The following is a 25338-nucleotide window of genomic DNA, read 5'->3' on the forward strand; positions in this document are numbered from 1 at the left end:
TAAAACTCGACGATTCTTGCGTTTGGATCTGGGTCATGCCGTCAGCATCCCCTGTAAGCCTTCTTGCTCTGACAAATATACACGCATATGTCCCTTATACCCGAATCTCTATACATATCTCCGTTAAAATCTTTCTTGGCGGAGTTAAGCCGGAAGTACAGATAGCATCTCAGGGAATCTGTCAAGGGTGTCAGTTAGCGTTGGCCAATAAGGAACGGATAGAAACCAGCAGTATTTGCATACTTAAGTTGACAAGTTGACCTGGAGAGTTTCTATACAATGGATTTGATTGTATTTATAATAAGAGGCTGACTTCACGTATAGAATACTGATTTCCTGTTTGAAAAGGTTAGGTGATAACCTGTGGATACTACTTCTCGAAAATATATATCGATCGATCTTATTGGAACTATAACTCATCATGTCCGCAGACAAGACAGTGGTCCTGATCACAGGTACATTTAGCCATCGCGCTATATTGTCTTGATTTCTAACTCATTCTCAACAGGTGCCAACAGCGGCATTGGATTCGACACTTGCGCCGCCTTTGCTGAAGCATCTTCTGAATACCATGTCATTCTCTCCAGTCGGTCGCTGGAAAAGGGCCAGAAAGCGCTTGACGAGCTTCGCTCTCAGAATACCCTTCGCGGGACCATCTCTCTCTTGCAGCTCGACGTCACCGACGGAGACTCCATCAACCGGGCAAGACAGCACATCGAGCAGCAATTCGGCGGCCGGCTCGACGTCCTGATCAACAATGCCGGCATCATATCGAGCGAAAGCGACCTCCTGGCCAACCTTCGCCAGACCTTCGAGACAAACACCTTTGGTCCAGCCATAGTCATCAAGACGTTCGTACCGCTGTTGAAGAAATCGGCAAAGCCGCGAATTGTCTACATCAGCTTGTGTGGCGATCCGTCGTACAAGCACTACCGCAACCCTCATCTAACGTACCGGATGAGCAAGGCGGCACTGAACCTCCTGTCCGTGTACCATCAGATCGAGTTTGAGTCGTGGGGGTGCAAGGTCTGCGCGTACAACCCGGGCTACGCGGTGACGAACCTGACGGGCGAGGCAGGGCGAGCGATTCGGATCAAGAACGGCGCGCGCCCCTCGACAGAGAGTGCGAAATACTTGCTCGAGATTGCCCAGGGCAAGAAGGATGGCGATGTGGGCGGTATAGTGGATGTGGATGGTGGTGTGAGGCCGTGGTAGAGGTTTTACTTTCTTATTCCTACACGCCTTTCACTGGGCTAGATGAATGAAACAGTATTAAAAGTAGATGAGATAAAGTAACATGTCAGATCAAGCTTAGAACAATTCCCGTCACTCTGTATCCCGCCTACGCGACATGTGGCTCTGACAGGCATCGTATGAAGAAAAATAGACGTCTCTCTCGATCGGCCCAAGGAGCACATCCGGCAACTGTGGACAATCATGGAGGAAGAACATACGGGGAGGCAGGAAGCTGGTGGCCAGATGTGGACGGCACTGCACGACGACGGCGCTCGTGGAGACCAGTTCGACCCTCTCAACCGAATCTGAGACGAAGTCGGTCAACTCCTTCGGCGGGTAGGCGCCAACCACTTTGGCCGTTTTCTTTGACATCCAGCAGTACTTGGTACGATTCTCGAGGCACGAGACGACGGTGGAGCGGGTGCCGCCAGGCAGCCGGATCAAGACGGGATTTTTCTGTGCAATCTGTCAGCTTCGTCTATTGCGTAAGAAATCAATATTCATTGCTCAAGCACGCTGCTGGAGCAAACAGGACGCTTGTCAGAGTTGACGGCAAAGGGGTCCCGAAGGCCCATGGCGAAGGTCCGCAGAGGATGTAGAGACGAGAAGACCGCTGTGCACCAATGATCTGTCTAATATGGATGACTATAGGCAGTGTCGCGTATCAAGTCGAGTCAGCCGAGATATTGCAACTGGATCACTTTTCTGATAACATTCTGCATCTGACGTTGATAACCGTCATAGATCTGACTCTTCTCCGTATCTGTTTTTCGATGACTCATTCTCACTTGGGAGCCTAAAATTATTCACCATGACAGTTTACATCCCACAAATGGGACGTTAACGACATCTTATTCTCCCTCGGACGGTTTCCACCGTCAGAAAATTCCGAGGAGTAATATCAGGGTACCACATCTAAAACACAGCTGGTTGAACGAAGCCAAATTTCCGTTCAGAGTCAAAAGACTGAACGCGGCAGACATGTCGCTATATCACAAGTCCAGGGATATTCCAGACCTGCGACCCTTCTTCAACAGCCGCTATCATGACAAAGTTCCTGCTGGCCCTTCTCGTCGCAGCCTGCGAACGGACCTGGTGGACATGAAACTGGTCCTTCCATTATCTCCTGAATAACGAGCGTTCCTGCAGACATACAGCGCTCAGTCATCAACAGCAGCTAGGCAAATAAGCATAATTAACACCTTAATCCTGAGATTAGTATCGAGTACTAGAGTTCGTCTTTAAAACACGAGAACGAGATCCTGCGAGTGCAAAATCATCCAGGGAGATAGCGGAAGAATGGCCTCGATCTTCCTGCGAGACTACATACTGCAAGATAAATTAGTGCCTAAATCGAAGACTGAGTAGGTTTGCCTTCTTCAGAACTAGGTTAGGCTCAAGTTATTAAAAAGGAGGGGTTAAAAGAAGATGATGATGATGCTGATGAAACAAGGGTGATAGGAGGAGCCCTTCCTCTCTCTGTCTTGATCAGACATTCAATCTGTTGCGGCACAACCTTGCACCTTGACGGAAGTACCTTCTGATGGGGAGTATGGAGGATACATGCCGATCACATGGGATGTCCGTGACTCGGGCTGGTCACGTTACGGATATTTCATTTCGTGTACGTAGTCGGAGGATCCTTCCCTCATCATTTTCATCGTTCATCCTTCATCGCAATGCCATACTGCATTAAGCATCGACACAAGCGTACACAATGTTTTCTTCCTACACAGGGATAAAGTTATCATGTCTGAGTATGTCTGCTAGCACGTGCGTGGGAAGAAACCAATTATAGGGAGAGGAAACATAGACAGTCAGGGCTCTATCGAGCTCATCAATTCTACAGCGTCTTTACCTTCCAGTAGCGGTTGCCTCGCAGGTCCTCTCTGCAGCAGAATCATGTCGTCTGGGGTGATCCTTTCCCCAGATTTGATGGTCCACCTGGCTGTGGAGACGGGCATCAGAGCGTTCTCTTCCCCATGTCTCACGGTTAGATTATCACCCCTGACGAGGCAAATGTGGAGGACAAAAATCACTCATCTTCGGGGTACCCCGCATGCGAGTATGTGGGTATCTGGAGAGATTATTGAACTCTGTCAAGTCCGTTGGGGATGCTGATATTCGATGCGGCAGGAGACGGAGATTGCCAGCCTGTTCGGCCGAGAATAGCCGCCGATCACCTTGCCAGTTGGACTGCAGCCAGGGCATCGATACTGCCATTAAATGATTGTGCCCTGACAGGAGCAGCACGCGGATAAGGGACTGGAGTGGATGCAGGGCTCTCTCCCATAGAGCGACGATATCAACTGTGGTGAAATGCTGCAGTACTCCCAGGTGGCCGATCCTAAAATGCTGGAGGGAGAAGTCGAGAATAATGACGGTCTGAAATGAGAATTCACTACGTCATCTCGCGATTCGTCCATCGCTATCCGGGCCTGACAAGCTAACCATCAGACTGTTTGATCAACGTCATGCTGGATGCTGAGTGCTGTTGTTGACATTTCTCTTTCAGGCAGGTGGTTAAGGACAGCGGATGGCGCTGATTGGCCGGGTCGGGGAGAGGCATTGATTGGCCGAAGTCTCGTGCTTACTCGAGTAGCTCGCCCATCGGACAGCTGGCAGCTTCTCTCCATAGCTCTCTTCGACTTCACGATTGTGCGTACTCCGTTCCATGTCGGTTCTGTTATTCTGCCTCACAGGGGACAGAATCCGGAGATGCATGATCTCTGCTTATTCTTCGACTCTTTTTTTTTTCTGTGTGCTCCGCGTGTTCCGCTGTGATGATTGCGACCTGGCCCAAGCTACGCCGCGCCATGGTCCAGGGTCCGTTCGCGGTAGGCATGAACGCCACGCCTATGACAGATTGGGACGGTCCCCGAGTGAATCCACGGTCCCCGCCACAGATTAATAATTAATAATTCACACGCCTTTCCTTATCTCGCAAGGGCACTCACGCGATCGAGCTCGTCGATCCAGCACCCTGGTCGACCACGCTACAACGGACATCTGCAGACAGTGCAGAGTCGATGACAAGAACAAGAATATCTCGACGCGAGACAGCGTCGTTTATTTCTTTACTCTGGGAGCATTCTGCTGTCCGCAAGCAGCGTTCTCGTGGTCGTGTGCCCGGCTTCCTCTGCCCGAGGCGCATCCTCGGCCCAGCGTTACATTTTGGGGCATGGACGCCGCCACGCAATTAAAATCACTCGCAGTTGGCCGTTTCCGGCCAGGAGGGATGGATCCGTGGAGCAGCACCATGACCAACCCAGCATCGATCCCCAGCGATCACTCCTGCTGCCCGTCTGACCGCACTGAACACCTGCCTGTCTGAGCGTCTGCTGCGGGGATCCCCGGAAGAGGCATCTCAGCAGCACTCGCAGTCTCTGCACGACGTCGACTGTCCTGGGCGGCTACTGGCGGGCAGCTGTGGTGGTTGCAGCCGGACCCTTGCGCGGTGGAAAGCTTCCAGAATTCCAGAATCCCCGAATTCCAGAACCCGGCCGTTCGGATGCCCGCTGGTTGACATGCGTGCAGACAAGCAAATGTCAAGCTTTTGCTGAGCTCTTGTCGTGCGCTCGTCTCTCGGCGGCCCCGCCATTGGCCAATCGGGGCCCGCATTGCACCAGCAGCACTCCAACGCTAAGATATCGCTCTCGCGGGCGATTGGCCGCTGCTGACGCTGCTCGACAGAGATTTCACCGGCCTTCACGCCTTGCTCGCCATCAGGTCGCATTTCCGCCATGGCGCTGCCTCCCGCTGTCTCGGATTCGCCCGTCCGGCCTCTCTGCCCATGGCGAGTGCCTGCGATTGCCCTGGGAGCTCCCGCATGTGCCCCTAATCCTCGCCTCGGTCCTCCCCGCCGCGCTCCCAGTATTAATTCCTCAGCCTGACCGCCCCCCCCGGTTCGCTTTCTCCTCTGTTTGTCCTCGTTCTCGTCGCGATCCGCACGTACATCGATCGACCGACGTTGCAATTCGCTATGGCCCAACCCGCCAGTGTGGCCCTTGACCGGGGCGACCCTCGCCTGCACGAGAAGGAGCGTGAGAAGCAGGATACCCTCGCCATGGGAGTTCAGGAGCCTCCCCGCGGTGGCATCAGACCGCAGCACCGTAAGCTGCACGACCCGGACGTCACCTTCGAGGAGTACTACTACTATGCGCAACTGACCCGCGCCGAGGAGGACCAGAACAAGTCCCACGACGGCGAGCGCGGTCTCTTGTCCCTCATCTGGCCCTCCAAGTCCGACAAGGGCGTGCAGCAGGTCACCGAGAATGCGACCAAGGACGCGACCACGATCAATACCAGCGACCCCGCTCAGCGCTTGACCATCACCGACGAGGAGTGGACCAATGCTTCGCGCGCCCTGCGCACGGCGACTCGCGGTGCCATCTTCTACCTGATTACGACCGATATCCTGGGTCCGTTTGGACTGCCCTATGCTTTTGCTACCATGGGATGGGGGTGAGTGCGCTGATCTGGTTTCGGGATGCGTCTGGACGCTTGACTAATCATAATGACCATGTGGCTAGGCCTGGCGTTGCTCTCTACACCGTCTTTGCCGGTCTGGCCGGGTACTCGGGCTATCTGCTCTGGGAGGCCTTCCTCGGCCTGGACTCGTACCAATTCCCCCTGCGCAACTTTGGTGACCTTGGCTTTCGCCTGTATGGGCCGTGGATGCGCTATCTCTTCAATTTCCTGCAGAGCATCCAGCTGATCCTCAACGTCGGTCTGATCATCATCTCCAACGGTGAAGCTCTGTCCCAGGCCGCCAAATTCCGCCTCTGCTTCATCGTCTGCTGTCTGATCTGGGCCATCATTGGCTTTGTCTTCGGTCAGGTTCGAACCCTGCAGAAGTTCGGTTGGCTCGCCAACGTGGCTGTCTGGCTCAACCTCATCTGCATGTTCATCACCATGGGGGCTGCCGCCCACTCGGAACCCAACTACCAGGCCGCGTCGCAGGCAGCGGGTGCCGTGATCGACGGCGGTGTCCTGGTTACCCCCGATGCGAATGGGAACTATCCTCCGGTGCAGACCAGCGGCGGGCTCCCGAATTCCGGTAGCTTCGCCGGCTCCATCAGCGGTGCCATGCAGGCCATCTTTGCGTACGGTGGCTCCATGGTCTTCCCGGAGTTCCTGGCTGAGATGAAGCGCCCGAGAGATTTCCTGCAGGCCATGTGGGCCGCCCAGGCGTTCATTTACTTCTGGTACATGTTCTACGGCCTGTTCATGTACGGATACCAGGGCCAGTACACTGTCAACCCCAGCTACCTCGGAATTGGGCCCTACAACCTGCAGACGGCGGGCAACGTCTTCGCCATGGTCAGTGCTGCCATTGCGGCCGCCCTGTACGGTAACATCGGCATCAAGGGTAAGTCTCGCAAACACCTATCCAAGTAGTGAGTATATTTCGCAGACATTTCTAACTGGTTGACAGTCATCTACAACAACATCTTTGTTGAATTCTTCCGCGCTCCCCCGCTGACTACCAAAGCCGGCAAATGGGCCTGGGTGTTTATGATCCCGATCTACTGGGCGCTTGCCTTCGTCATTGCCGCAGCCATCCCCAACTTCTCGGGTCTGACTTCGGTCGTGGCCGCGTTCTGTATCCTGCAGTTCACTTACACCTTCCCGCCCATGTTGTCGCTGGCCTTCCGCGTTAAGCGAGACGCGCTGCAGCAGGGCGAAGGATTCGAACCGACGACCGGAGAGACGATCCGGCACGACTCGGGCATTCGGCGGATCCTTCGCGGGTTCTTCTTCCCGGGCTGGTTCACGTCGTGGCGGTTCTATGTCAACGTCTTCAACATCATCTACACCCTCGGATCGTTGTGTCTGGCCGCTCTGGGCGCGTATTCCGCCATCGAAGTCCTGATCGACGCGTTCAAGTCCAACACGACCAACTCGTTTGTGTGCAAGAGCCCGTTGGATGGAAGTTGATCCGTATCGTCTTGCTGCGAAGAGAAGTTTGAAAGCTCAAAGCTTTGTAAAGCTACCGCAGCTACAGCGAGGTTGTGTGCTGGGGGGATTTTCCTGTTGTTCATCTCGACGACTTTGCTTGAAATGTATTGATGGTCATATTCGTATTGAATGTGTAATCTATCAATATAATTGTTATTATTACGTTACAATATTTGCTTAATAGTACCGTTCTTATAGTGCATCCGCAGTTGCAGAGAAGCAAAGCACACAGACATATTCTACGTTATCAGATAAACAACAGCAGCAAAAACTGGATAATAGTACGGTTCAAGCAACTACTGATGGCGAATCGGAGATACTCATACAAGGTTATCACCAAGGCCGATACACCCTGGAATCAATCTAGAAGGGGAACGGGAGAAAGGAGCAAAGAATTTCAGCTCGTCTCGGAGAGCTGACATACTGGATGGACTACCGTATCTAGATGACAACAGGGAATCGTCGAGCAGAAATATACATAGACTCAACGCCGGCGCCATACGCATCGCATGACTGACCGTCCTCTCTTCCCGCGAAGACTCCGGAGAGTTAACACCGCCGTCTGCCAATTTATCCCAGGTTCGATGATGTCGACTGCTTTCTTTTTTCCTTGAGGTCCCAATCCAAGGAACCTCGGTGTCTGCCTTCCGGGTCGTGGGTGGGATGAATGGAATTGCCAGTGGTCATCCAGGTGATAATTTGAATCTGCTGACACAGCTCGAACGAGATGAAGTGTAGCCTGATTTATTATTGTTTAGAAGTCTTGGTATTGATTCCACGCTCTTGATTCAATTCTCAATATTATCTTGTTGGTAATCCTTTTTATTTCATTTCTTTTCACGGATATGTACGCTGAAAAACAAGAATATATAATTCAGCTGTGGATAGATATACAGACCAATATTGCCTATTTTGTATTTAGTAGGATCAACATAATAACTATGATCATGATTATATCAGTCCCCTATTCTTCAAAGTAACGACGTTTCTCCAGCACTCAGATCACATCATCCGACATCGTCTGTCGATTCAGCTCGTCTCCGGCTTCTGACCATACACATAATACAATTTCATGTAGGTATGAAGCGTCGGGTCGAAAATCTCCTGTCGGAACCCGGCCAGCAACGCCTCGATGCGTTCCAGACTCCACCCCAGCACGCGGGAGAGCAGCGCCAGGGCTGTAGGCATCTGGAGCCTCCAGCACCGTCGTCTGCACGTGCCGACCCAGTTCCTTCAGCTTTGGGTCCTTGGGCCAGGGGGCGACGGGGGCCTGTCATGACGACCATAGTCGGTAAGTGATCCATATCACACTAATACCTCAGCCGAGGGTTCACACCTTGTAGACATCCTCTTTGACATTGACAAATCCAGCCTGACTTAACCAGCCTTTATAGTGCTGCGCCACGTTCATCCGCTTGCCGAACTTGGAGCTCGCCTCGTCGAGCCGTTTCACCCATTCGAGGCTGTGCTTCGCCTTGTGGATCGTGTCGTCGTCGGCGTACGGCCAGACGCTAAAGTCGCACAGCTCCAGCAAGCCGCCAGGCGCGAGGTTGTCGAGACATTGTCGCAGGAAACGGTCGTGATCCGTGATCGAGCCAGCGAGACTGCGGCCATGGATGAAGTCGAAGGGCTTCGAGAAGCACCACTGCGACTCGAAGTCGTCTAGTTCGAGTTGGCAGTTGGGAGGGACCATAAAGAGGTTTTCTTGTCTTAACACCTTATATTTCACAGAAGAGGTTCCTTAACTGACCACGCAGGCTGAATCGGACTCAAGTCGGTTCCTGGACAAATTTCACTCAGCTTCAATAAAGTTCTCGTCAGATGCATAAAATCTCACCGATGACAGTCGCTTGAGGATATTTCCTACAGACCGGTACATTAGACAGCCGGCCTTTCCATGAAGAAGAATAGTGTATATCTTACTTCGCCATGTCAATCGCCCAGAGCCCTGCATCCAATCAGTATCTTCCTTTTTCAACAGCCACCTGCAATGCCCTGAAGTCAACTTACCCGTCCCAGTCCCCAGATCGAGAATACGCCGCGGATTCGGCGAAATGGGGGCGCAGAAGATGGTACCGCCGAGGACCAGTTGTTGGATATAATGGTCCTAGCAGAGCAGGTGAGAAGAACATATTTTACTGATGGCGTTGGCCATGTGAAGGGGAAAAAAACATACAAGACTCATGTGCGCTTGCTCTCCCTCATCATTGGGCTGCCAGCGTGGTCAGTGACTTTCTATGCGGCCAGTGATCGTCTTGGTAATGTTCGTACAAGGACATATTCACCCTGCCTGTAGGCCTGGTATCGTCGACCGTTCTATCTCTCCATTTCAGCCTTCATACCATATTATTATGCTTGTTGAATCGAATGAAGCCCACTTCGTATCTGTACAGTACATGTCAGTCTCGACAAACAAACCTCAGCTGAAGATAGAGGCTTGGGCCTTCTCACTGGTAGTCATATACACTGGACGAGATAGACACAGTCGAGCGTGGAGTCTCACTGTAATGCTCACTCAGATAATGTTCAATCCAACCAGCGCTATTAAGAATAAATCCTGTACGTACGATCCTCCAAACACAGAGTCATCGTCAGTCCAGTCGGTATCATCCTGTTCAGTTTTTCATCAATCAGCTGCTACTCGGATAATTCTTGCTAGGATGACTGACATCAATCTCGATATTCATTCCCTGAGCTGACGGTAGGTTTGCCATAGTGGAGAGGTTTGGATTAACAAATACAACGACAATAGTGACCTCGCGATAGCAATAATGTCGACAGCAATAAGAATGGTCCTTCCCTCTCAGGAGAGAATTCGGGGTGAGATGAAGAGCCGGTATTAACTCTCAGCTCGTGTCATCCTACACCAGTGCTCATGTCAGCTCGTGTCCATGAGCACTGGTGTAGGATGACACCCGCCACGAGTCCCCGGTTTGGTCGCTTGCAGGATATGATCGATATTCCCCAGCCCCTGACTACCGGATAGTCCATTCCGGCGCTAGGATGCGTTCATATCCTTGGGGTATGTATGTGCTGTGCCACATTTCCCACTCCCGCCAATAACCGCAGTAAAAGGAGTTATAATCCCTGCAATTTCCCCAGACGACGCATTTGACTCAACGCCAACTGTGATAGATCCAATAGTACGGATTAGTTAAATGCATCAGGGGCATGCAGTCGCGATGACCGGTAGAGTTCCCCTGACGGATTTCGCAGATGGATAGATTCGACACGTAAATCAACAGATCTGACCTGTTGCATACCTCGTATTTATAGCTTTTCTTGTCCAGAGAAAGATCATGCATCGATCATATATACAAACTGGTCACAAGTAGCAGTCAGTAAGCTAAACAAGATATATACATCATGGCTATATTAACGCCCTCAAAATGGTTGCACAACACTCATTGATTGAATTATTGCCATCATTTCCACATATCTATGCGTTACACAGGGCGACAATGTCATCCGGAACAAAAACCTTGAGAATGCTGATCAGCTGCGACAGGGGAAGCCAGTCGAGAGTGCCGTGGATCGTCTCGATGGGCTGTCCGCTGTACAGCACCCGGGCATAAAACGGATTGCTACGATCATCTATTTCCCTGGTATCTCGTCAGCGAAATAATAGCCACATACAACCGCAAGGAGGAAAGCTTACCAAATTTCAAAGGCAATATTGGAACCCATGGCCGGCCAGCGCAGCGCGGTAATGCCGAGTGCGCCCAACACGGGTCCGATATCGCCATCATGGATGAAGATGTGGCTGTAGACCAAGTTCGACTTGCCCTGCTGGACTGCCTCAAGGCGACTCACGATCTCCCCGATGAAGAGACCCTCGACGACCTGAATGTATTCCGTCACGTTGGGGTTGGTACGCCAGTAGTAGTTCCACTCCCAGTCGCCCGCCCGGAACACCTCGGCGGCCTGGGCAGCGGTGACGCACTCGCTGTGGTTTTTGAAATTGCAGGGCAATTCATAGCCGTTGCAGAGCCGGGCCTGGAAGTTGTCGGAAAAGTGGTCAAAGGTCGACTGCCACGCACTGGACGTCGCGCCCAGCATGCTTCCCAGGGCACTACGCAGGTCTGCCGTCACATCGAGATGCTCTTTCCATTCCGCAGTCGACTCGATGGCAGACAAGATAGCCCCCTGCGCACTGCAGGAGTAGCCCTCGTTGACGGTGTCAACGGCAGAAGTCTGCTGGTGAAGAGGCAGTGAGCCCTGATAGTCGGGCCAGATGCCACGTAGAACACCGCCTGCGCTCTGCTGGGTCAGAGGAGATGAGCTGGAGCGGAACCAGACGCGATCGTCCGGTTGAGGCGGGATGAGGCCAAGCTTCTCTCCATAAACCGCCCACAGATCGCGGCCATGCTGGATCCCATCGAGCAGACCACCGAGAGTCAGCTGGGGGAACTGACAGGAGCCGTTGACGTAGCTGCTGACGAAGGGGTTGGTCGGATCGGTGTACGTCTGCGCGTAGACGGGCAGCGGTGCAGTGCCATGTTGAGGCGCAGCGTAGAGGTAGGGGAGAATATTGTCGCAGTTGTACGGTTGGTTCTGTGATGGTTCTATCAGCAGAGGCGTCACGGCGCTAGGCTGGTGGTTCCCCTCACCTCACCCCCAGGCAGGATATTGTACGCAGTGCGACGCTGATGGCGCTGCAGGTACTCGAGATAGACGAGCTTGCCTTTCACTTGGCCGGATTGCAGCGGCTGTGGCAGCTGGTACTCGTCGACGCAAGGATGGGGCATAGAGCAGTAATCGTACACGCCATAGGGAGAGCCGGCGGTGGCCTCGTCGGCGGGGGCAGAGTAGATGCCGCCATAGAGGCTCAGAGAGCTGTTGGTGATGTAGGACGTGTCGTTGAGGGTGGGCGGGTAGAAGGTCTCTTTGGGCATGAGTGCAGGCACGCCCAGCGCCAACGCGCCAAGTGCCAGCAAGGAGATGAGCATTTTGCCTGACTCCTTACTTACAGGGTGGAAAGGCGCTACAAAACTACTATACAGGCTTCCCCAGCCTTTATAAGGATGGCTTGCGATGGTTTCCTGGAATGCAACCATGCCTAGAGGCAGTCTCTCGAATCATTAACAATTATCCAATAATGTAAAGGGACTCATGTGCTATTCCAGGCACCGAACATGGCGGCCATTATTGATGCGCTTTCTGCCCGGATATCAATATCGTTGCCCTCACTCGATGCTGCGGATTGACAGCCAGTGGCAGCTGATTTCCCCCGCACGTGGCCCCGTGGGTTCGGCATGAGCCCCGCGAGGATATCAGACTTGCGAGCGCAAGAAGTCCATGGCTATTCTGGTGGAAAGCGTTCGAGATATTAATAGTGAATAGTAGACTTGGATAAGGAAAGCTTGAATGAGCTTGGGTTCAATTAAAATACCTACCTAGGGACTTGTATTATTCTCCAGGAAAAGAAGCTCCCAGAAACGGTAAAGAATACCTAGTCACATGACTGACGCGCTAAACCATTTACAGTAGAAATCGAACTAGCCGTAACAGGAAAACGCAATACAAAACGGGTCGTCCGGAATGTGTAGTTGGATGCCGATGATGAGATTGGCTTGAGACTGAGCGTGATAAATCAAGGACGGACAAAACACGATGGATTCAGGAAATTCAGGAAGATCATCCCTTGCTGCAAGACAACATGCATTATACGGACGATCGAGCAGAATGTTAAAAAAAATGAAACTGGGACATGGGCCATTCGGACCTGGTTTGCCTCAGGGCCAATACAGGTCTGTAACACTCGCAGCTCGTTTGAGCAGAGGCTGTCATACACAGTGATGTAGTTTGTACTAAAGTAAAGAAATTAATTGAACGCATGATCAATGCCAGTCCCAGCTTTTAGTTCGTACATTCCTTCAGAAGCATTCTAGCTACCTATCATCCTGCACGAGGGGCTCAGATATTGTCTTATGCGGAGAAAACTGTATCCAATCCAGGAGCCTGGTTGGACAAGAACATATGCGAATGCTTTTAAATTAAGGCACTTCTGGAGTGCTTTTTTTCTGGTCTCAACTTCAGCGACGAGGACTTCATTATCGTGGATGCAGGACTGATAAACTCCGACACGCACTCAGTGAAATCTAAATTGTAATAGAATATCACTGGTTACTGCGAAGTTAAATGGCTTTACGGAGCGGAGGTACGCTGTATACAAGCAGGAAGCTGAAATGCCCTAATTCGGGTATTTTCATGACTCATTTTAGAACGGGAAACGTTCGATAACCTCGGGTTTTGTCTAGACTAAGCTGCTAGGAATGTGGTTGCCATTATTAATTTCAGATATTCCAGGAGACCGGCAGCAGTATAGATACGCTTAAGAGTACCATGACTTTTTCGTCCGAATGTAGATAACCGGACCGGACTTCCACAAATACAGAGTATACCTCTCGTTCCTTACCTAAAGACGAGTTGTAGAGACCAGGGATGACCAAAGCTGGTGGCCCTTCTTGCAGGCATCCAAAGTCTTGATCTAGCTTATAGGGATGTACTCACGTATTCCTATCTTATCCTTTGGCATGGTAGTTGCACATTGGAAAAGGAAACCATACTCGAGCCAGATAGATGAGTGCATCTGAGCCCCCATACAGAACCCAAATTAGCAGGTAGGGAGCAAACCTCTTTCTATCATTCCTCTGAGAAGAAGTGAATCGAAAGAATAATGTCAAGTCTGACGATTCTCATATTCATATTGTAACGAACGACTCAGTACATAACATGAGAGGAACAAACCAAATCATCCGTATCCAGTAGTTTCCATCAACACCGTTTCAGGTAGTCGCCAGCTTCATGACAGGTCCCAACCTCCCTGAATGCTTCTCACAAATACAAAAAAGAACGAAAAGAAAAGACATGCCAGAAAACAACTGTCATCCAAATGCATCATACTCTTCGTCAAGCCAGTCGTCACGCATCACGCATTTACCACATCAAGTCAAGTAAGATACAGAATAACAGTGACAACGGTTCCCGTGATCCCACCGATCACGAGGCCCAAGAGAAAGTACTTGAGAAAACGTCGCCTTCCGGAAGCCGACCACCAAGAGCTCCAACGGCCCTGTTTGGGTTGGTCGACTGGCTTGTGCAACGACTCGAGGCTCGAGGCGTCGGAATAGGTGTCTGATATGCGTTGTGCGCTGGCTTTGTCGTGGGAATAGGACATCTTGATAGGAGGGAAGCTAGCTTCAACTGAAAGAGATTCTGTTTTGAAATGTTAATTAGAACCAATATGCATGGCACAAAGCCAAGAATAAGACAATACTCACCGTTCGAAATAGCTCTGTCAGCTTGCAGATCAGACTGTGAGTCTGTCAGGATTGTGTTCAGAGTCTAATAACACACGGAGAAAAAAATAAAACTGCGTCTCCCGTCACCTTAAATCCCAGAGCATAACCACAGCAGCGTCATGTATGGCAGGGACGCTGTAGGTATCACCGTATCAGACGAATGGGTCTCGTTCGTTTCTGTGCCTAATTGCTATTGCGTCAGCATATCCGCAGTCTGGCCCCCAAATCGGTGCGTGGAGAACTTCAAGGTCCACGTGGGGGCGCAACTGGATCCGATCTGATCGGCCTAATTTAGTCTGATTTAGTCTGATTTAGTCTCGACTATAAGGTTGGCAGACAGGGGGTTATTCCGACACATGCAGAATCGAACATTTCGGGAATGTGATCAAAAGCGTTTGCCGTAATGGATTGAATGCGAGTGATAATAAGAATAATAGTTTGCTAAATCCCAACCCTCCAGTGGCGTTTATCGTGAGTTCATGCCACTAAGATCCCGTATCCCGTCCTGCAGTCACCATGGCAATCGCCAATTATCTGCTGCCTCTGATTCCGGTCGGATTCTTCCTCCTTTCTGGCGTTGTTTCGTTCGTGGCCATCAATGTGCGGCAGACGTACCGGCCGTATCTCCTGCCCGTCTTCCTCCTGGCTGCCGGGCTTTCTTTCGCCACGATCAATTATTTCCAATGGCCATCGGGGCTGAATAGCCTCTGGGGCATGGCCCTCACCGTGTACGTGATGCATCAGACGTCCATTCTCTGCATCGAGAAATACGTCCTCCCGAGCAGGAGGACGGACGGTGCGTGGGACTGGCTGGGCGCGTACAAGACGTGGCTCAACCCGCGCCTCCTCAACACGCCCCTGGAGGCTCCGGGCATCAGGAAAGCGACTCGCCCGCAAGGGAAGGCGAGGTTCGCGATGCGGTGCCTGATCAAACTCGTCTTGTACTGGGCGGTGAACGAGTATGTCATCAACCGCACTATCCAACGCATCACGGCGACGGACTCCCTTTCCATCCAGCACTTCTCCGCCCCCGTCGGGGAGAGCTACTTCCGGCGGCTGCTGCTGCCGGCATCCTCATCGTCTATACCAGCAATCACCTACCAAGAGACCATTCTGCACGCCGTTTTCGCCATCCACTGGATCTGGGGCTCGTACATCGGCATCGATGGGGCACACGCGATCCTGTCGCTTCTTTTCGTCATCGTGTTGCGCCTCGACACCCCCGAGGAGTGGCCGCCGCTCTTCGGGAGTCCTCTCGAGGCGTACAGCATCCGACGCTTCTGGGGCCGGTTCTGGCACCGGATTGCGTACCGGCCGCATACGAGCTGTGGCCGGTGGCTATCGAGGAACGTCCTGCAGCTAAGACCCGGCTCCGTCGGGGAGAAGCTCTTCGTGGCGTTTGCGGTATTCACGTTCTCGGGCATAGCGCATTCGCTCGTCTCCTGGCAGCGGGGAGACCAGTGCGGACGTCTGACCGACATCTGGTTCTTCTACCGGAACTTCGCCGCAGGGGCGGTGGAGACGGTGGTGATGAAGCTGATCCGGGGCTCGAAGACGCTGGACGGGCTGCTGCGGAGGAGTGTCGTCGGCAAGATACTTGGGTATGCGTGGGTGTTTGGGTTCTTCTTCTGGAGTGTGCCCAAGTGGGAGTTTCCGAAGATTTATTGTCTTTTACAGAGTTATGATTCCGAGAGTTAGATAGACAGAGCAGGAAAAACTAGATTCCTTTTTCTTTTTCTTTCACTATCCTTTGCTAGAAAGTTGTGCAAAGTTAGATAGACTTAAAAATCTCACAAGTTTTCTCTGAACGACTTGTATCCGGACGACCTGGATTCCACGCCCTGACATACTAAAGGCAGAACTGCATTTTGATTCTACAAACCAGACCAAATTCTACGGCGGTGGTGTGATACAGCGCTACTCTTGGTAATACAAGCGACGCTCTGCTGAGAAGTTCTTCTATTTCGTGCTATGGGTATCATCTCTATCTCAGCCAGAGGCAATGTATGTGCAAAAGGCAATATAATGGCATTAATCTTGCCGCTGCAACACCGTCGATCCCTCTAGCCACGAATATTATTGAAACACTGGTAAACAGACAAATAAAACCTCAAACAAGACCGTGTGACTGAACAACTACCCAATCCCAACCCAATCTGACCGTCGCTAAGATACCCCGACTCTGCGAAGTGACGACTCGCTTAGTTGGCCTTGGGAATGCCACGGGCCTCCAGAGCGTCGGCCAGCTGGTTGATCTCGTCATCGGTGAGGTTGGTGTACTGCACGCTGGAGGCGCTCAGCGGCGTGGGCACGGGGCCCGAGACGGGGGTTCCGAGGAGGACCGTAGCAAGGTCCATGCAGGCCGGGGGCACGCCCTCAGCGCGGATGGCCTCTGTGGCCCTTGTCAGATTCGTTCGTTTTTTTTTTTCGACGCTGTGAATTAGGTTAGGTACTTACCACGCGTGCCGCTCAGGTAGACCGTCGCGTTGCGAAGCTGCGCCTTGCACAGGTCTACCGACTGCTGCGAGACACCCGGGGGGTAAGAGGTAGCGTCCGTGCTGCGCTTGTGCCCGCTGCTCGACTTGGCGACACCAGCACCGATGGCACCGGAGATACTGCCGGACACAATACCACCGCAAAGGGAGGCGATGAATGGAAGAGGGATGGGCGCAGGGCAGAACTGGACGAGAGAGAGGAGGGCAATGGCCCCGAGACCGAGGAACTTCATTTTGACGTGGTGATGAAGAGATTTCGGGTCAGAAAGTGTGTTTTTGTGTAGAGTTGAGATGTCAAGATCTGAGGTTATGCTTGTTTGCGAGGCTGATCAGGATGATGATCCCAGAGCAGGCATGAAGTCGCTTTAAGTATTATTCCACAACGCGAGCTCGGTTCGCTCCCTTCCGAGATGTCTGTACGTCACCGCGGACGAAGAAGAGAATGATATCACCTGGTTACATGCCTCTGGGGCCGTGTGCTCGATGGATCTTGTGATAGTAGAGACCTAACTCGGAGCAAAGTCCCCTACCAAGACCACGGTGGAGTCGAGATGATGGAAGGATCAATGAATCTGGCAGTAGAAGGTTATTGCACGGCAACATAAGGCCCCCAACAAACACCATGGTGGAGACTTCAGCTGTTGTGAGAGACGTAGAAACACGATCGTGTACGAGTATACCACTTTTTTTTCAGGCCCATTGTCAAACGCATCAGGGGAAAGCACACGCGATCCGAGTATTCCGGATCGCTAGCCAGGCTGTGATGGAACAGACGTGGAATATAAGGTTCTGCAAGTCAAGGGGCCGAAGAATGGAGTAAGAGTAACGGCCGTAAGCTTGTTTTCGAATACCCTTTTCGAGAATAGTCCTTCGTGTGGGAAGTGTAGCTCGGATGGATCGGTGCCTATAATCCGATGATGAGGCACAGATTTAGCTATTCCTGATAGCGAGGGGGCCAGAGAATGGAGCCTGAGGAGATAGTCATGGAGTTAGATAACACCATGGTGGAGTAATAGAGAATGCACGTGTTGACGATATTCCTTTGTCGGCAGAGCACGCGGTAGCTGGTGCATACGAATCTGTATCATAATATAGATTAGCTGTTCTGATGCCAAGGGGCCAAGAAATGGAGGCCGGGGAAATTCTCAGGCTAACAACGCCATGGGCAGGAATAGAAACCGTGTGCAAGTCGCGATAAACCTTGGGAGAACAATCAGCAAGCGAGCCGGCGCGATAGTGGAGTATCAGGACTGACAGGGTTCTGGAACGGGAGGTCCTGGGGATGTCTGAAAGCCATGGGGCCGCAGAATGGAGCCTGGGAGAAGCAGGCACGCCGTACAGACGAGTGCCTGCTTCCACGTGCCTCGCAGGAGCACGCCAGCCAACCTTAGCTAACTTCCTTAAGGGCTCTGCGCGCGGGATCGATTCCGCGCGGACGGTAACGTTGGTAAACAGGCGATCGTCTAACTGTCTAACGAAGATACGCATAAATCTTAGCTTACTTCCCGCGATGGCGCTAGTCCCAGACAGGCAGGACCCTGCTGATCTCGACGGCTCGGCGGCAGCCGTCCACGTGTCGGCGCGGGCCAATCAGACGCCTCCCTCCCGTGTTCCTGACTTGGCAGCTCGGATGGCATCACGGATCTCCTCAGGCACTCTCAGCCATCCTTCGCCCCCCCCCCCGCCTGGTTCCTGAGCGCCCACGCGAGCTCTTATCGTCTTCTCTTGCACAATGGTTCTGTTGGCCTTTCGCTCCGTCACAGCCGACCGGGAACAAACACGGGAAAAGAAATGGGGGACGGGGCGGAATCGTCTGAGGTGATGTATCCGATATCCTCGACTATCGGACCATGTCGAGATATAAAGTTGACCAGAAGAAGCGTCGATGATCTCTTCTTCGTCCTCCGCACGCATCAGCTCACTTCTTGACAATTGCCCACTTCACAGAAGATTCTTGTGTTTATCCCAAGTCTTTACAATGAAGTTCGTCACTGTCGTATCCTCTGTCATGAGCCTCTTGGCTCTGGTCCAGCTGTGCCCTGCGCCGGTTGGGCTCATCGACATGGCCATCATTTGGGTCGACTCCGCCATCGCCGGTGCTGCTGTCTCGACGGCCATTAAGAAAGGGGCTGGAGGCAAGCGCGACGAAATCAAGGGCTTCGCCGTGCCTGTGGTGAAACGCCCCGGTGAGAGCGAGCACGACAAGCGCGACGAGTGGGACAACCTGCCACAGCCCGCCGCCGACGAATGCAAAGGCCAGTTGAAGAGCGCGTACATCACGGTGAGCCCGCAGACGAACAACGGCGTGTGCCTGGACGGTGTCCCGCCGGCATGCATGACGCTGGCGACGATCCTGCTGGGCCAGGACGGCAGCCAGCCGATGCCGATCCCGATGGGTATGTCGCCTGTCAAGTCGACATGCTAGAATTTTTTATTACGGTATGCAGTTTGCTAACTGTGTTTGTGCAGGTTCTGCGGCGTTGCAATACAACAACCTGACCGAGGCCCAGGTCAACTACTTGCAGAATCTCCTCGATGCCCACAACGCGGGTAAGAACTAGGTGGCCGTTGACTTTCTGAAAGATTTTCAACCACGTACGGAGGGGGAGGGAGTGCTTCAAGAAGAGACTACTAGATTAAAGGATAGATTTTTGTGTGTATTTTTTAATATATACCCCGTTTCAATGGCAATGATAGAAGCCTATGTCTATGGGAAGCAATCATTAGATAGATAGAAAGAAAGAAATCGCTGGCCCGTTTTCTTTGTCTAGAATAGGTTATAGCTTTGTGCTTTCTATTACTTAGTAGTCTATCATTACGGAGTAAATACACCGCTCCCCGAATGACGTAATAATATATACTAAGAACCAAACCGGACAAGAAACAGCCATTGCAAGTGGAAATGGAAATTGATAAGCAGGAAAATTACGATTGCAATGCACTTGTATAAATTAACTCGTCTGCATTACCTATCCATCACCAACTGATGCGTTATGCTGTCATGCAAATAGTATGTGTAAAGAGCAATGTACCTTCTGTCCACGTGCTTCAATGCCATATGGACCTTCGAATCCCCGGTTATAGGGTGGAGGATCCTTACGTACGTAAGGTGCGGAGTAATAGGTATGGCCATCGATATCGCTGCACGCGACAGCAATACTGAATATGATTGGTTCAAAAGTTTATACTTGCGATTAAGGTTCTTATCTTGTGGGACAGGGCTTTGAAATACCTAGAATAGTACAATGTTAGGTACGGAGTATACGGAGTAAACATGAATGGCGCGCTTACTATAATTAACTCTGAGACGGGGGGAAGGCCTTATCTATCGGAAAATTTGACTTGATCGAGTCTAGCCAAACGCTAATTCGAACTGTACAGTACAGCACTGTTCCTATTAATAGGTGAAAACAAGCAAAGTAAACAAACACGATAAGTAAAGCCTTTGTGTCGACCAGTCAGGACTCAGGACGTCCGATCATACAATCGGTCATAAAATGTCGGAGTTCAGTTGTAGAAAAAAAGATATAACAGATCGATTGTGAGAAGGACTTTATTTTTCACTGATTTATGAAAGTAATGAGTATAGTTGAAAAGTACTGTATATAGTTGTGTGGAACGTGAAGATAACGTGTAGAAAGAGTAGATATATATTTCTCCTACAAGGGAAGGAGTTCATCTCGACACATACATTACCAATGATGAGTTTTGAAAGAATAAAAGATGACAATTTCTTTCTTTTTTCTTTAGATAAAAATTAATAAAGTCAAAAAAAAAAGATGAGAGAACAGAGTTATCGTGTAAGCGCAAAAACCATGGAATCGAGCAGCTTTCATCTCTCTTCTTCCTTTGGCAGTTTACATGTACACATATCCATTATCATGAGAAAGTAGTAAAGAAAAAAAAATCATAAATCATAAAATCATATTTGCAGACTTAATAATATTGTTAATGACTGCACAAAGAAAAGAAAAATAAGAAAGATCGAAGCAAAAATCCCACCCATACTCCGTATTTCGGCACCTAAGGAAGACATATATCTACCCATCGTCTGAGAAGTCATATAGAAACTCATCTTCTGAAAGAAAGAAAGAAGTCTTGCCCAATGTATCTACCTCAGTTTTCGTGTGCAGCATGGGGAAGAGAGTATGTATGTACAGTACATGCCTATTTATCTATATACCCAAGCGTAACAATCATGCCATGCAACCATCACGCCTAACCTGTAATTCTCCATTCATGAGGTGTCAAAGACCAGCTGATGTGTAATGCCTGTTTCGGGCGCAGCAGGTGAGAAAGAAGAGAGAGAGAAAGGAAATGTCCTGTCGACGGCGTCCCCTCCTGCTCGGCTCGATGTCGTGACAGTCCGCTGCGCGATCTACTACGTGACAACCTGCCTCGGAATGAAGTCGGACAGGATGACAACAATGACAGCAACCTGATGACGGAAGAATCAGCACACACGCCTCGAATAGTTCACGTCATCAGCCCTACCAGCGACAAGTCCATTCCTTCGGCCACATCAACCTCCCACTTGGGCCGGTTTCCCTTAACACTGTAAACATACAGCTGTTCCTTGGGAACGGGGATTCGGCGGACCTGAGCCACCTTGCATCCGTCAATCGTGATATGCGTGGTAATGTAATTGGAGTCCTTCCCGCGGACTTCAATGGTGACGTCTTCGCCCTCGTCGGCCTTTTTGGGCACGACGGCGTTCTTCAAGACGATATCGAACTTGGGCAGCCCGAGCGTGGACTTGAAAACGCCCGTCAAAAGGCGGCTGCCACCACCGCCGGGGAGCTCGAGGAACCACGCGTTTTTCGAGAGCCATTTCCGGCACAGGTCGAAGAGCGGGAGGCCAGTGTTGTCTTTGAACTGTCGCCGCTGGCTCATGGTCCCGGGCTTGCCGTCGACGGTGAAGAGAGGCGATCCGTCCGCCTTGGTCACGGTGAAGTCGAGGCCATACCACGTGTGATCGAGTTGCTTGATGGTGATCGTGGTTGCGGAGCGGGCAATGAACTCTTTGCGTATGGCGACCGGCTGCTTGGGCGGGTCGAGTTGCAGTCGTGCATGGTCGTCCTCCTTGACGAGCTGCCTGTAGGTGTCCATGACAGCCTCTCCTGATCGACCCATGTCTGCCTATGTAGCAAGTGTTGGAATAGTCTTTGATAAAATAGTTGATAAGGAGGTAGTTAACGACGCTGTCGGCAGGGTTAGCATTTAGCAACCGCTAAATAGCAAACAACAGCGGACGATGACGTCGCAGCGCAACGCGCCAGCAGTTTTCCAACCGGACCAGCCAGTCATTGCCAGAGATCGATCCACAAAGACCAAGATTAGACCAAGATGAGGAGTCTTGGAATGCAGCAAGGCTGAGCTAGGCGCTGTCCACGAGCCTCGGCGAGCCCCACTGCCGACAGGGCGCCGAACGTGGGGGCCGCAACAAGGAATAATCCACCCTTTATCTGTCCAGTTTGGAGCGTTCTGAGTGTCTCTTTATCTTCAGAACAGAATTCTGTGAGAACTCCATCTTCCATCCGCTTGCCCAGCATGCTCGAGACAGTGCGGTCCGCCGGGCCGCAGCATCGCCGGTTCTTCTCCGCCTCGAGTCTCCGCGGAGGCCTATCGAGCGCCTTATCGCTTCTCCTCGTGCTGGGCACGTCGTACATGGTCTGGAAGGCGCTGTCGATCATCACCAAGTCGTCGCATCCCATCGTCGTCGTCATCTCCGAGTCAATGGCTCCAGCCTTCCACCGCGGCGACATCCTTTTCCTCTGGAACCGCAACCCCGTCGTGCGCGCGGGCGAGATCCCCGTGTGCTGGTTCCCGGGGAGACCGCTGCCGATGGTGCACCGCGCCATCAAGGTCTTCACGCAGAGCGCGGGGGAGGCTGCTCAGCGAACGGCGTATGTAGTGATCTGCTCAAGGAACGTGTGTACCAGCATCTAACACGTCGCAGACAGTATATCCTGACCAAAGGCGACAACAACGAACTGGACGATGTGGCTCTCTACCCCGTAGGCCAAGACTTCGTCCACCGCGAGCAGGTCGTCGGCGTCGTCAAGGGGTATCTGCCATACGTGGGCTACATCACCATTGCGCTCAACGAATCCGCCTGGTTCAGGGGCGTTATGATTGCGATCCTGTTGAGTGTTGGCCTGCTGTCGTCATAAATGAATGAATAGTATATGGTTACGATCAGAGGACGCTCCGCTGTACTGGTACAGCGTGGAGAACACCTACTGGATTCCCGATATTCATTCAGCAGTGCATACATTTCTTCTCTGGAAGATAGAAAATCTCATCGTGATCCCTCGCGGGTGAATCCTCTGTCGTCCGCCCGCACTATATCCTCCCGCAGAACACAACAATTCGTGTTCGAGATCGATCAGACGGACGGACGGATGAGAAAAACGATACTCATGACAGCGTTAAAGCTCCGCAGAAATGCGTGATACAGATCTACCAAACGAAAAAAAATCCATACCTAGCTCATCCCTCCTTGTCGTCATGGTGGGAACTGGACCTTTTGAAGAAAAAAAAGAGGGGAATTTGGTAAGTGACGATGTACATTACATACATGCCTGTTTTACATGGTATATAGATGTATAGATGGAAATTATGCTGTATTACTTATTTTTTCTTTGTTCTTTTTTCTTGGTAGGAATTGGCCCTCCAGTAGTAAGACTCGAGAGGACACGTAGTAATCTGTTAGAAGGTCTTAGGTACGTAACTTGAGGGGTATGACTTATCTACAACGCACAGCTCCAAAATAATAGCATGAGAACTCAAGCTGAATGAGCTGGCACTATTCAGTCAATGCTACCAGTCCATCACTCCGGCCCAATGATGTTGGCTGCTGCGACCATGTGGAAGGAGCGGCCAGTCAACGACAGTAGTATAATGCTGTCCAAGGCAGCTTCCGCCGTGACTAGGGCAGCGATCCGAATGCCGTGCTACCGGACGGCATAGCTTTTGCTTAATGCTACTACTTCATAAACGGAGTATGCCGCTGAGTATTTATATACGATGATCGCCTTCTGACAGAGCCACCACCCGCTCTTTCTGAGTCTGTCTGGGGCACTCCCCACTCTACTGCCATCCATCACGATGCGCATCTTTGCAGCTGCCGTCCTGGCTCTGTGCGCGCCCGCATGGGCAGCATCGCCATCCTCCGCGTTGGCTGATCTCGCGCTGGAAAAGGTCCTCCGCGACGCCGCGCCCATCTTCGGGATCTACAACCAGACCACGAGAACCAACACTTCGGAATGGATGAAGAACATCCCCGACGACACGCCCATCGTGCGCATGAACATCCCCGGCACATGACACCGCCACCTGGAACTAGGCGCTGGCAACGCAGCAGGCCCTCGATGGCATCACCAGCCAACTCAACGGCGAGGCAGTGCCGCCGCCCGAGAACTTGCGCTGCCAGGATCGCTCCCCGGTGGACATGCTGAACGCCGGAATCCGCGTCTTTGACCTGCGCTATGCCTTCGATGCCACCAATTCCACCATCGTCTTCTACCATGGTCCCGCTCTCCTCTCCGAGACGGCCACTCTCGAGGATCTCCTCTTTGGCTTCTACCGCTGGCTCGACGACCACCCGTCCGAAGCCGTCTTCCTGTCACTGCAGTACGAGGCCGGCACGGCGCAGCATGCCTCCAACAATGCCGCTGTCCAGCAAAAACTCCTCGACATCCTGACGTCCGACCACGCCCGTCGCTACTTCGTCCAGACACAGAACGAGTTCGGTACTCTGGGCCAGGCTCGCGGCAAGATCACGCTGCTGCGCCGGTGTGACCTCGACCAGCTGCCCGCCTCCGCGTCAGCCTCCTTGCCCGGAATTCATTTCTCCCCAACCCTCTGGACAGACAACTCGCCAAATATTACGCTGGTGTACAACACCCAAAAGAATCTGACGGCATACATCGAGGACTACTACCAGCCGCTGACTCCTCAGGGGTCGTCAGCCGCCCTGAACATCCAGTGGAAGTACAACGCCACGACAGCCAACCTCCTCCGTGCTGCCAGTGACGAGCATCCCGACAGCCTGTTCTGGACCTTTGCTTCAAGTGAAAACACCGCCAATTCGCCGCCCGATTTTCCCCGTATCATGGCCCTGGGCAACGGGACACAGTCGACGCCCAAAGGCGGCATCAACCAGCAGTTGGTCCCTTTCCTGAAGGGCCTTAAGGGGAAGCGCGTGGGCATCGTCATGTTTGATTTCTATGAGCAACCAGGCGACCTGGTTGACACACTGCTGAGTTTGTAAACCACAGTGGAGTGTAGGTGACTGGGCGAAGGACTGTGCGCCCGAGGGATACTACACTTCCATGTTA

General features: G+C 51.9%; 11 protein-coding genes across 11 annotated transcripts; 6 read left to right on the forward strand and 5 right to left on the reverse strand.

Moving 5' to 3' along the window:
• Positions 1-421: 421 nt before the first annotated feature.
• Positions 422-1215, forward strand: T310_3059 (Short chain dehydrogenase/reductase; the record flags this gene model as incomplete). Its single annotated transcript, XM_013474051.1, has 2 exons — positions 422-455; positions 509-1215. The coding sequence occupies 2 exons, from the start codon at positions 422-424 to the stop codon at positions 1213-1215; spliced, it is 741 nt and encodes a 246-aa protein (XP_013329505.1).
• Positions 1216-5218: 4003 nt separating this feature from the next.
• Positions 5219-7564, forward strand: T310_3060 (Amino acid transporter; the record flags this gene model as incomplete). Its single annotated transcript, XM_013474052.1, has 4 exons — positions 5219-5700; positions 5769-6607; positions 6674-7146; positions 7382-7564. 4 exons carry the CDS (start codon positions 5219-5221, stop codon positions 7562-7564), a joined length of 1977 nt encoding a protein of 658 aa, XP_013329506.1.
• Positions 7565-8194: 630 nt separating this feature from the next.
• Positions 8195-9911, reverse strand: T310_3061 (TAM domain methyltransferase; the record flags this gene model as incomplete). Its single annotated transcript, XM_013474053.1, has 10 exons — positions 8195-8467; positions 8534-8914; positions 8948-8978; positions 9121-9145; positions 9208-9304; positions 9374-9409; positions 9469-9513; positions 9616-9640; positions 9765-9808; positions 9867-9911. The coding sequence occupies 10 exons, from the start codon at positions 9909-9911 to the stop codon at positions 8195-8197; spliced, it is 1002 nt and encodes a 333-aa protein (XP_013329507.1).
• Positions 9912-10636: 725 nt separating this feature from the next.
• Positions 10637-12146, reverse strand: T310_3062 (Histidine acid phosphatase; the record flags this gene model as incomplete). The annotated part of the gene is made up of 3 exons (XM_013474054.1): positions 10637-10799; positions 10856-11751; positions 11808-12146. The coding sequence occupies 3 exons, from the start codon at positions 12144-12146 to the stop codon at positions 10637-10639; spliced, it is 1398 nt and encodes a 465-aa protein (XP_013329508.1).
• Positions 12147-15017: 2871 nt separating this feature from the next.
• T310_3063 (uncharacterized protein) lies at positions 15018-16199 on the forward strand (the record flags this gene model as incomplete). The annotated part of the gene is made up of 1 exon (XM_013474055.1): positions 15018-16199. One exon carries the CDS (start codon positions 15018-15020, stop codon positions 16197-16199), a length of 1182 nt encoding a protein of 393 aa, XP_013329509.1.
• Positions 16200-16702: 503 nt separating this feature from the next.
• On the reverse strand, positions 16703-17229 carry T310_3064 (uncharacterized protein; the record flags this gene model as incomplete). Its single annotated transcript, XM_013474056.1, has 2 exons — positions 16703-16893; positions 16959-17229. 2 exons carry the CDS (start codon positions 17227-17229, stop codon positions 16703-16705), a joined length of 462 nt encoding a protein of 153 aa, XP_013329510.1.
• A 748-nt stretch (positions 17230-17977) lies between these two features.
• T310_3065 (uncharacterized protein) lies at positions 17978-18633 on the reverse strand (the record flags this gene model as incomplete). Its single annotated transcript, XM_013474057.1, has 2 exons — positions 17978-18463; positions 18499-18633. The coding sequence occupies 2 exons, from the start codon at positions 18631-18633 to the stop codon at positions 17978-17980; spliced, it is 621 nt and encodes a 206-aa protein (XP_013329511.1).
• Positions 18634-18974: 341 nt separating this feature from the next.
• Positions 18975-19557, forward strand: T310_3066 (uncharacterized protein; the record flags this gene model as incomplete). The annotated part of the gene is made up of 2 exons (XM_013474058.1): positions 18975-19392; positions 19466-19557. 2 exons carry the CDS (start codon positions 18975-18977, stop codon positions 19555-19557), a joined length of 510 nt encoding a protein of 169 aa, XP_013329512.1.
• A 1479-nt stretch (positions 19558-21036) lies between these two features.
• Positions 21037-22129, reverse strand: T310_3067 (uncharacterized protein; the record flags this gene model as incomplete). Its single annotated transcript, XM_013474059.1, has 2 exons — positions 21037-21171; positions 21491-22129. The coding sequence occupies 2 exons, from the start codon at positions 22127-22129 to the stop codon at positions 21037-21039; spliced, it is 774 nt and encodes a 257-aa protein (XP_013329513.1).
• Positions 22130-22546: 417 nt separating this feature from the next.
• T310_3068 (Signal peptidase I) lies at positions 22547-23169 on the forward strand (the record flags this gene model as incomplete). The annotated part of the gene is made up of 2 exons (XM_013474060.1): positions 22547-22902; positions 22956-23169. The coding sequence occupies 2 exons, from the start codon at positions 22547-22549 to the stop codon at positions 23167-23169; spliced, it is 570 nt and encodes a 189-aa protein (XP_013329514.1).
• A 937-nt stretch (positions 23170-24106) lies between these two features.
• On the forward strand, positions 24107-25271 carry T310_3069 (uncharacterized protein; the record flags this gene model as incomplete). The annotated part of the gene is made up of 2 exons (XM_013474061.1): positions 24107-24298; positions 24345-25271. The coding sequence occupies 2 exons, from the start codon at positions 24107-24109 to the stop codon at positions 25269-25271; spliced, it is 1119 nt and encodes a 372-aa protein (XP_013329515.1).
• Between the last annotated feature and the right edge of the window lie 67 nt (positions 25272-25338).

Source organism: Rasamsonia emersonii (assembly GCF_000968595.1).
Source record: "Rasamsonia emersonii CBS 393.64 chromosome Unknown ctg1118621760049, whole genome shotgun sequence".
Taxonomy (NCBI): domain Eukaryota; kingdom Fungi; phylum Ascomycota; class Eurotiomycetes; order Eurotiales; family Trichocomaceae; genus Rasamsonia; species Rasamsonia emersonii.